We start from the raw sequence: 11183 nt of genomic DNA, 5'->3' as shown, positions 1-11183 counted from the left end.
AAACGAGTAGTGTTTATATAATTATTTTAAATATTTATTAACTTTTTATGTAATATATTATTTTTAGTTTATTTATGTATTCAGTATATATATATTATTTGTAAATTGAACTTTATCATTATTTATCGCAGCAAAAGGGTCACTTTTCAGTATGCACTTCAGGCCCCATCAAATATAGGTACGACTCTGGTAACACATAATTTATCATAGGGATGTGAGATTAATCATGAACATCATAAATACATTCAATGCACTACACTTTTTCATTATATCTCAATTTTTCAGAAATCCAAATGCTCTAGGTATATCAATAGGGTTTAGTTAAAATTCATTGATGAATCTAGAGAGGTTTATCAGACTCATTCCAAGTGTTATATGTTTCTGAAGTGCCTCGTAATCTATGTGCCCAAGATATATGCTTGAAGTCATTAACAATAATAATCAGAAGGTTTTCAAATTTTCAGACTTTAAGACAATTGACACGTATATATAATTTATCATAGGGATGTTAGAATCATGCACGAATACTATAAGTATCTTAATCCCCTAAGTCCATCAATGAGTTTCGATCAAAATTCATTGACGAACTCTTTGATCAAACTCATTCCAAGTGCTCTAGGTTTCTGAAAGTGTCTCGAAGTTTATATTTATCTAGAGATATCAAAGTCATTAACAATAGTGATCAGAAGATTTCGAAATTGTAAACTTTAAGACAATTAACACATACACATAATTTATCGTAAATATGTTAGAACCAAGTAGGGATATCAGAATCATGCATGTTAAAAGTCCAAGGGGCGTGCCTTGTGGAGAAAAGCGCAAGGGACACACCTCCTTAAAAGGTTCCATTTGTAACCGTCATGTTCTTTTGTGTGTTATGATAACTTTTGTGTTCCATTGCATGTTAGAGGTCAAACCAACGACAAGTTGAAGGTCGGTAGGAGGTTGGACCAGCTTGACATGTCGGGTACTTAATTTAGCACGATTCAATTTGATCAAGTGTAATCCGGATAATGATGATTCAATAAAATGATTGAGCTAGTTCAGAGTGAGACAACGTAAGCCCATCCTGACTTAGAACGAGTCGGATACCGACCCTATCACACATTATTATTATTATTTTAAAATATAAATGATATTTAAAAGAACCATACGTTTTCCCTTTTCAGTAATTCCTACGGAAAATAATAAAAAATATTATAAGAATTAATTTTTTTTCACCTTATAATGCACTAATTGACCAATGGACTTGATCTAAAAATTGAACAGCTTGGAGGGCTTCTCTGCAAAATAATTACCAATTGGCAATTCGCTCGCACCCATCGCCGTTATTTCTTGGAAGCGAAGCGAGAAAACAAGACACTCGATTTCTATTTTAAAGCAGGAGCATGAAGCGGGGATTCGAAGCAAGTCCTTCCACCTCCTTCGGCCCGCCCAAATCCAAGCTCAGATACGATACCTACGGTACTTCGATCCCAAGCTCTTCCTATTCTCTTCTGCAGATCGGACTGGCTGCGTTTTGGTTTTTCCCCAAATTGTGCCGCTGATCGTTCGCACCGCAAACTAGGGTTTTTGATCCGATTCGGGACTGTCGTTTGCAGGCGATTCGCGTGCTTCGGATGACGAGAGCTTTAAGAATGCTCGTAGAGTGGCGGAGCATTACAGTGCGAGGTCGAATCAGACGCTGGAGGAGCGCGAGGCTAGCCCCATCATCCACTTGAAGAAACTCAACAATTGGGTGGGTTGCTATCTCATTTTTTCATTTTGTTCTATAATTTTTGTCGGTTCTAACTCTTTGCCATGCTACCTCTTTACTCGTCTCTTATTCATGTTTGGTTCGTTGGATTAATATTAGGTTTTAGGGTTGAATGCACCATACTCGGGATGTAGGCCAAAATATAGTGAAAACAGTGTTTTGGGTGATGCACTTCTGTGTTGATGACTAGTTTTCAACTTATTTCTTTTTGCTCATGTTTGATGAACAGATTAAAAGTGTACTCATTCAGTTGTATGCCCGTTCAAAAGATGCCGTGCTTGATATTGCTTGTGGAAAGGTTAGTAGAGTCATTCTGGACAATTACTAGCTCTACTTTGGGCACTTGTGCTATTGTTATCATTTTTCTTTAGTACCCACGTGTAGTTGGTTTCATTCTATCAAGAACCTTTTCATTAGGTGCAAGGAGAGATTCTTAGAAGTTTTAAAGAATACTAGTTATTATAAGTTATGCAAAAGGTGAAATCCGTCAACCCCTGGGAGAGAGTAAATCAGGAAACCAAAGATAGCCATCACATGGGAGGGTAATTCCTCGGTCTTTGCCAGGATTCGACCTTCAATTCTGCAAACCTATCATGTGATTACCAACTTGACTATGCCCTGGGTGCCCACTTACATTTTATGAGATTCTTTCTTTAGAAAGAGAGAGAGATTCTTAGAATATTTAAAGAATGCCTTTTCTACTTTTGTTTGTTTCAAACAGTAATCTCTGGTAACAATTCTTTTTATAGGGTGGTGATTTGATTAAATGGGACAAGGCAAAAATTGGATATTACTTGGGTGTCGACATAGCAGAAGGCTCAGTAATTTCAACAACTCCTTTATTCATTTTATTATCTTTACAATACAATGATTATAATTTATTTTATAATTATGAACTTGATGTACTGAAGTTCCTCATGTACGTTGCATGAGATATACATATTCATATCCATGCCATTTTCATCTATTATTTTGTCGTTCATTGCAAATTGGGGAACTAATTTTGAAGTGAGATGTCAATAAGGACACCGGGAATGATGTAGATTTGAGCTGCTGTGCTATTGAATAATTATGTCATTTTGGATTGTATGGTTTCTTTCAAATTTTCCAGTGAGGGTCAATGCATTTCAAGTCGTGTGAGCGTATCCTACATAGTAGGGGTTAGTAATGGCCAGTAGAACTCTACAAGGAGAATAGAAGATAATATTAGAAGGGGAAAATGAACTAGAGGATAATATGATTGCAAAATTTCACTAAGAATTGGTGGAGCATAAGCAGTGGTTGAATGGTCTGAGCGGTGGAAGTACAAGTAAGCTAAGACTATGATCCAATAATGAGTGGAATAAAAGGAGTGAAGGGGAGAGGGTGAGGAATAGGGGAAGCTAAAGGAGAATAAAAGAGTATCTAAAATTTTTCAAACAAAAATTGAGAGGGCGAGAAAAGAAAAGGATAGTTGGAAAAAGGTTGTAGGCGGTGCAAATTATATATCCTTTTCTACAAAAAACAGGTCGGATTTTTACATTATTCCTGTTCCATTACTGAATGATGACGTACATCATCGGTTTATACACTCTAATCCATCCACATATATATTCGTTCATTAGCTCACATTTCTATTCACCGTCTTTCTTTTAACATAACAAGTTTTGCTTTAGCAGCCTATTTATATAATGCTGTTAAACATTTGCAGATGTTTATTAATTTCACTTGCTAACTTATTTATATATATTTTGTTAAGATAAAAGACTGCCGAACCCGCTATAATGGAGATTCAGAACAGCAACAACGCCGGAAGAAGTTTGGTTTCCCTGCACGCCTTATTTGTGCTGATTTTTATGAGGTAATGATCTATTTCATCTTTTTTTTTCATCATCATCATCCCCATCCTCATGAGTGTATTGAAAGCTGAGGTGTTAGTTGTTTCATAATTGTCCTAACCTGCCTAATTTTAGTCAAATTATGTTTTCTTTGGCACCTAAAAGCAGCATTGTAGGATTAATGTCATTTTCCTTTAATGTAATTTGGTTTTCTCGCAAACTTGTGTGTGCATATAGAACATTAACAGTGTTTCATTCTCTTTCTTGCAGTTCATTACTTACTTACAATCAAATAGCTTTTGAGCTTATTATTTTACCATTTGGTTGTTGAATATTGCTATCTGATGTCAGAAATTGATTATTTAGTATACCTTTCAGGAATACTACTCCAAGACAACCTAGCATAATGTTTTTTCTTTCTATCTCAGGTTCCTTTAGATAAGTATTTGCAAGATGATGCTCCATTTGACATTTGCAGCTGCCAGGTGACTCTTTTGATGCATGTAGAAAGCATCATGTGTTTCATCGTTAGAATTGATATTTACTCTCCATTTTCAAGATACCTGTATTTGTAATTGAATCAAATTATGCTATGTAAAATTACATGCTAGTCAGAAGTGAGAACTGATGCTCCACTAAGTTGCTTATATGATACTTTTTAATGATTTGATGCAGTTTGCTTTACATTACTCATGGTCAACTGAGGTACGAGCCAGGCAAGCATTGGCAAATGTATCTGCCTTGCTTAGGCCTGGAGGAATATTTATAGGAACAATGCCTGATGCAAATGTAATCGTCAAAAGACTCAGGGAAGGTATTTACTTTCAATTTCCATATTTAAACTTGCTTGATGGCCTCTATTTCTTCAAGCTGTTGTTACGTTTGATGTTTCTGAAAATCCAGTAGTTTACTCATTTCATTTTGATTTATTTCATCATTGGGTAACATTTCATCAAAAGCAAATTGGGAGCATCTCATTGATACTTGAAACAAAGTTTCTTAGATCATTACGCATAAGGTTGCAGGGATTCAGTTATTTTGTATCTCTATTCAGTAAATCTTTGTTGAAATAGCATGTGTGATTCAGCTTATTTGTAAGTTTAGGAATTTATTTTATTTAGCTTCCTATATTTGTAATAACAAAACTTCAATATGAAGGTTTTGTAGATGATATGTCATTAAGGATTTTGATGGAATTATGCAATCTGCAAATGTAAAATAGAGTTTGGTCACTCGCTCTTCCATCTGTTACACTTTTCATATGTGACCATCTTGAGGGTAATATATCTGGATTCCCTGGAAAATTTTAAATTATTTCAATGAGTTATGAATAATCAAGAACATCATAATACTTATTTGGCTAAAGAGTTCTAAAACTAGAAGCCTTTGACCAACCTCCTCGATCCATGTTATAGTTGATAGTAATATGTGTGTGTTAGAGATAATGTTTAGTTCCATTTTGTTATTATTTTTAATCATTTTTCCTAAATATATAGATGAACGAAACTGTAGTACTGATGCTGCTGCTTCACTATTGGCATTATGTTTTTATTTTCTTCTGTCATTTATGTGCATTATGAATTTTTTTTGCGTTATTTTGTGCCATTTAAGTGTATTACAATGAACTACAGTTGTTTACCTGCTTGAGTTTGTTTTTTATGGTTTCCTTGTTCTGTAATTTACAGCCGATGGTTTAGAATTTGGTAACAGTGTCTATTGGATATCCTTTGAGGAAGAATATATGTTGAAGGTTGGAATGCTTTACCCTTATCTCAACAATTTTCAAATGTTCATTTATGAATTTTTTTATTTCATAATAAATCTTAGTAATTTTTCTTAACATTATGACATGTTTCAGAAATTTAAAGCTTCCAGTCCTTTTGGAATCAAGTACAAATTTCATTTGGAGGTAACAAAGCAAGATTAAAGCTTTTACCTCTCTTATCTCTTTCACTCTTTATGGATGTTTTCTTTTTGGTGTTTTGCTACAATGTCCATCACTGCTCTGCATCCCATGCAATCGTTTCTTTGAATGCAATTTCACTTTGTTTGATGTTGCATATCAGTGAGAATTTATGTTTACTTGAAATTGTTATGCCACTTCATTTTTTTTAGATCATTTATTGGGATAATATTTTTCTGGCAACCTATAGATCCTGCTGTACTTTTCGTCTCTGGATTAATATTATAATCACTCTTGTGAAGCATGCCATATATGTTCGCCAAGCCATTTTTATTTACTTGGGGTTGTGGCTGTGGCTGAAAAACCATGATTCTTCAACCCAAAAGGTAGATTCGCCATGTCGGATACCACTGGTCAATCTCAATGTGATTTTGCATTATACTATTTGTTTGGTGAATAAATAATATATATCACGTTGGTCCTACATCTAACATCACCTTGTTTGATAATAACTGAATGAATGCATATTATATATTCAAGTACCTTGTCCATTGTCACCCCTTTTATCATCAATGCTCTCAAACCTGCCCGGAGGTTGTTTCAGCTTATTCAACCTATATTATTATTTGGTGCACATTTGGGCTAAACAAATTGTATACATAACTGATCATGCTCTATTAAATTGAATAGAGAGATTGGTCAAAATTAGAACTTGAAAAATTACTCCTTTCTTGATAATTTCCTATATAGCACATTGTTTTTAGGATAAATTGTATCTCAGACTGGTCAAACGGAGAAATGAGTAGCACAGGTGCAGCCATATAATTGGGACAGCTTTATATTTTGGTGTGATCATATAATTGGGACAGCACAAGAACTACATCATTCCGTCACGGATAATAAATTTACCACTGATCTTGTATAACCTGAAATTAGCTCCCAAATGTGGTAATCCTGTCATCTCCGGAAGTATGGTATACCATTACCACCTACCAAATCCTACCACAAGTATCCTGCAGTATTTATCCACTAGATGGTGTATTCCATGCCTATATCATCACTTTTTAGGGTGCGTTCGGTTGGAGGTTATCCTTGATAACCTTGGTTATCCATCCAAGGTTATCAACGAAAACCCTGTTTGATTTAGGTAATCGGCGATTCCTGAGTAATGATCCATGCCTGATACGTCAGCAAAAGGGCATGCAGCCCGGAATCGGAAAACCTCATAAAAGTAAGATTTTTCTTGAAAACCTCATAAAAGTTAGATTTTTCTTGATTCTGGGGTTAACGAAATTTTTTAACCAAAAATACCCCTAAAACTTTTTATAACGAAAAATTCATTATAATATGTGTAGTTAGTTTTTGTAACGGAGGGTAATATAGTAAAATATTAAACTAGGTTATACATTAAAATCTTCAAACGAACAAGTTTTTGTTACATTACCTAGGTTGAATCAAACAACATTAGATTTTGTTTTATTCCCCGTAACCTTGGTTATGTGATTACTTGGTAATCACATAACTAAGGTTATACATAATGACTTGAACCAAACACACCCTTACAATAGGTTGTTCCAAATTCTGAGATGCAATATGATGATTGGGGAGGAACATAAAACTCCTTAATGTTGCATTAATATCCTACACTATACACCATTTTGTTAATGCTTTCTAGGAATATAGGCACTCAAATTGGACAAATAATCTGCTGGGTCTCGTAAGATAACTTTGTCTAGTCTTTTTTTGCCGTTTTTCTTCATAGCTTATTGTATGCTTGCTGTCTAATTGATTTGACAGTGATAGTTAATCTCCATTTGAATATAGTTTTGTAAATTTCCCTAGTTGCATACATTTTGATTCTTCAAATCCTCCATCGTTTTGACTTATCTTCTTCTTTTTTTTTTCATTTAGCTTTCCATATCTTGGGAAACATGATCTTCAAGAATAGAATATGCAAAAAGCCACATCTACCCACTGTTTGTGGTTCCTTGTTCCTATTTACCATGATTATTGTAAACATAAGCTAATTTATATTTAAAGACCTTTCTTCTTCCATTTATACTTAAAATTGCATGACCCCAGGACTCAGGGTTCAAATTTGAAAAAACCATTTTGGAAAATTTATGCGTCTGTTTGTCCTGGAATTGCCTTTGCAGATCAACTTGATGTGCAGTATGCTTCGTTAAGTAAATAGCTATAATATGATGATTTGCAGTTCTCTTTTGAAATGGAATAGCATTTGTTTTTGAGTTTACAGATTTTTTACTGCAGCATTCATACCTAACCAAACTATGCATGCAGGATGCGGTTGATTGTCCTGAGTGGATCGTCCCATTTCATGTTTTCAAGTCCCTAGCAGACGAGGTGATCTTTATTGTCTAATTCTTGTTCAATGGGATAGTAATGTATTTGTGTTTTCATACATGTCTTGTTATCTGGTTTATTATCTACAAAAGTTCTCTTCAGCTTGTATTTAACCTGACAATGGTGTATGATTAGTTCTCAGTTTGTTGGGAATATATTTAACTATTATATTCTCAATTGGAATCTTTCATAGGAATAGTACCAACAATAAGTTTTATGACATCTTAAAAGGATGAACCCTGAAACAACTTCTGTGTATTCGCCAATTTCCACATCTTTGTTGGCCAATAACTGACTTGTTAGCTATGATTGCTTATATTTATCAGTTCAATGTCATGCCTTATTAATTAGGCTCTAGGACTGCAATATACTTATTTTTAGATGGAATTTTCAATCAGTTTTTCTTAAGAAGCAGCCCCTTGGGTTGATCGATGAACTGATGGACCATGCCACAAAAATTACTGCCAGATTGGCTAAAGGAAGATGGACTATCGTCATAATGAAATATACATCATGGTCACCAGTCACTATTCATTATTTGTGTTTTGTTCAATAAATCTATTTTACTCGGTTCAAGTAGTTGTACCTTACATGCATAAAATCTAGGTGTTTCATACTTTCATGTTTTTACATATTATGAATGGGTTGTTGGTGCCCCACTCAAAGTCCGAGCATAAACAGTTACTTAGTTTACTCGAACATTCAAAGATGAACACCCTTATCCTACAAAGCACTAGCCTCATTCATTGCAACCGATTCTCAAGTTCAATTTTATTTCCATTTTAACAGTATGGCCTGGATCTTGTGTTTGCAAAAAACTCACATGAGTTTGTTAATGAGTACCTAAAAAAACCTGAGTACGCCGAGCTAATGCGAAGACTTGGTGCTCTAGGTGATGGAAATCACGACCAGAGTAAGATCCTTCCTAATATGTATACTCATTTGTCTGATTTCAAGCCGCTAACCTCAACCTAAGCATTTGACTCATACAGGTACATTATCCCAAGATGAGTGGGATGTCGCATACCTCTATTTGGCATTCGTGTTGAAGAAGGTAAGAAATACGTAAACATTCAAGAAAGCAACATCACTTCCTTCACCTTGTTTATGATGTGAAAAATGATGTTTCTTTGCTCAGCGAGGCCAACCAAGTTCCGGCCGGAGGAACACCAGCGCAAACAAAGGAAAAATGTTCATAGCGGAGGAAGACATCGAGTTCATCAGTAGCTGATATGATTCTTTAACTTCCATTTTGCTTTGGTTAAGAAGGGTGCAGCATGAACTGCCCTCCCTCTCTTCCTTGCTCATCATATAAAGAGAGTCGGCCCACCGACATCGACAGAACAAATTGAGTTAGGTTTAACTAAAAGATGCTTCGCTGGTGTAACTTGGACATTGACGAAAAAAAGTTTTACCTCCATATAATAGTTGTTAAGCCCATTATTAAACCTTAATCAACTGATTAATTATTACAAAGTCAAAATGGTAATATATGAACTCAGCTTGCGCTTTTGAGCTTTACTAGTAACCTTCATTTCATTCGAATATTTCTTCGAACAACCGATAGAATCATAGAAGTTTACCTCGGTGTGTCATGCTTTCGAAGAAGAAGATTCTTTTTCTACTTTGGTGTTTGAAGGTTTAGGCTAGACACGCTATGTTTTACTTAATGCTCAGATCCTAAAAACTTAAATCTTATTAATGTAAGTGTACTTTTTATGGTTGACTTGTGTTAGATTGTCTTCTTCAGTGGATGCCAACCTGAACTGTTTTAAGCCTTGAGAAACAAAATTAAAGAGAAACAGAAAGTATTTGCCACCCAAAATAATGATTAGGTTTGAGTTCTTTATTATAGGGAGGTGTGCGTTGACTTTTGTGACATTTAGTGGAGATTGAGAGGATCCAATGGAAATCGAGTTGATCCAAAAGGAACGTCAAAGTCTTCACAAGTTTTTTAAATAAAAATAAATTCTAATTTTTTCTCGTGGAAGGTAAGTCAACCCAACCCTTTGGACAACTTTGATGGGATCAATTAATTGCTAGCTCCGAACCACCACCAATCACAAACTCAAGCTTCATATCTATTTTATATATATATTTTAAAGAAAATAATATGTTAAAATGGTTTTTCTTTGTTATGTATTGCTTGAGCTATCGTCCTTTATTGTCATCCCACTCAGCACCATCAACCACTTTATCATGGACCGAATGTCATAGTTAAATTCTCCAGTAATAGATCAAAATTTTAAAATTCAAAATTTAGTTGCAACGTATTATTGAAATTTTTTTTCTTTAATAGATTACGGACCTAAAAATATTAGATGTTAGGATAGATATCCACATGTACTTTTTAAAATTACTCTAGCATGAGAATTTTTTTTAGTACCAGACTGGTCGTCTGTCTCAGAATTAATATTACCTGATTTGATTAATTACTTTTTTTTATCTTTACGGATCATCACCGTCGCTATGCTTAAACCTTCATATCCGTCATGCACTTACTGTGTTTGAAGCTTTGAGCCATCATCACCCCTTTTCTTCATCGCACCTAAATCATCGTCTTCCGTGACCACTCTGATCCACCCCCAATCGACTAATCTAACCATGATTGCATGCGTTTAAAGTTGAATTTATATCTATCTATATCCATCTATACAGATAAGTGCTCATTTTGATACTTTTAGCACACAAGAAGGGTGGAACAATGATGGTGACTCAAGAAAAGAAAGAACTTAGATTTTGATTACCCATTATTTAACCGCATTTTGATACTTTTAGCACAAAAGAGATAACAAGAAACTCAACTCTTCTACATAAAGAGTATTACACAGAAGATAACACAATAACTGTATTTTGATACTTTTAGCACGCAGGTAGAATGATAAAGGGTAAGTGTTACACGATAAGTTGCTAGTCAATCTTGATTTTCAGGTAAATATTTAATGAATGAATCTATTAATTTATTGTACTTAACATCACGTCGTGATAGAAGAATTCATATAGTCAACCCTAACTAGTAGGATAAAATTTGATTGTTGTGGGCACACGGGAAGAATGGAATTGTTGCGATGACTTAAGAAAAGAAAGAACGAGGAAGAATGTTAGATTTTGATTGTCCGTTCTTAAAGCACATTTTGATACTAGTAGCACACAGGCGATAAACAAAAAACTCAACTCCTCTGCTTAAAGAGTATTGCATAGAAAATGACTCAATAATTGTATTTTGATACTTTTGGGACTCAGTTAAATAGAATAATGGTGGTGACACAGGAAAAAAAACGAATATTTGTTTTTTGGGGAATTAATGACGCGAGGAATAATTCATAGTTGGATTGTGACTTGA

At 34.6% G+C, this 11183-nt stretch overlaps 1 protein-coding gene across 1 annotated transcript; it reads left to right on the top strand.

Annotated features, from left to right (window-relative positions):
- Positions 1-1309: 1309 nt before the first annotated feature.
- Positions 1310-9361, top strand: LOC121971431 (mRNA cap guanine-N7 methyltransferase 1-like). The gene is made up of 13 exons (XM_042522693.1): positions 1310-1464; positions 1602-1738; positions 1986-2054; positions 2506-2577; positions 3495-3596; positions 4002-4058; positions 4249-4387; positions 5259-5323; positions 5432-5482; positions 7778-7840; positions 8630-8753; positions 8833-8894; positions 8979-9361. Exons 1-13 carry the CDS (start codon positions 1389-1391, stop codon positions 9069-9071), a joined length of 1110 nt encoding a protein of 369 aa, XP_042378627.1. The 5' UTR covers positions 1310-1388; the 3' UTR covers positions 9072-9361.
- Positions 9362-11183: the final 1822 nt, after the last annotated feature.

The sequence above is a fragment of the Zingiber officinale genome, chromosome 4A (assembly GCF_018446385.1).
Source record: "Zingiber officinale cultivar Zhangliang chromosome 4A, Zo_v1.1, whole genome shotgun sequence".
NCBI lineage: Eukaryota > Viridiplantae > Streptophyta > Magnoliopsida > Zingiberales > Zingiberaceae > Zingiber > Zingiber officinale.
The sequence above is the reverse complement of the archived record's forward strand: the minus strand, read 5'-3'. Positions and strand labels throughout refer to the sequence as shown.

What these genes read in the sequence shown, in the direction of transcription:
- LOC121971431 (XM_042522693.1), top strand. Translation starts at nt 1,389, where the DNA reads ATGAAGCGGGGATTCGAAGCAAGTCCTTCCACCTCCTTCGGCCCGCCC. An exon ending in CGTCAAAAGACTCAGGGAAG is followed by an intron (nt 4,388 to 5,258) that starts GTATTTACTTTC and finishes TGTAATTTACAG; the next exon opens with CCGATGGTTTAGAATTTGGT. An exon ending in TCAAGTCCCTAGCAGACGAG is followed by an intron (nt 7,841 to 8,629) that starts GTGATCTTTATT and finishes CCATTTTAACAG; the next exon opens with TATGGCCTGGATCTTGTGTT.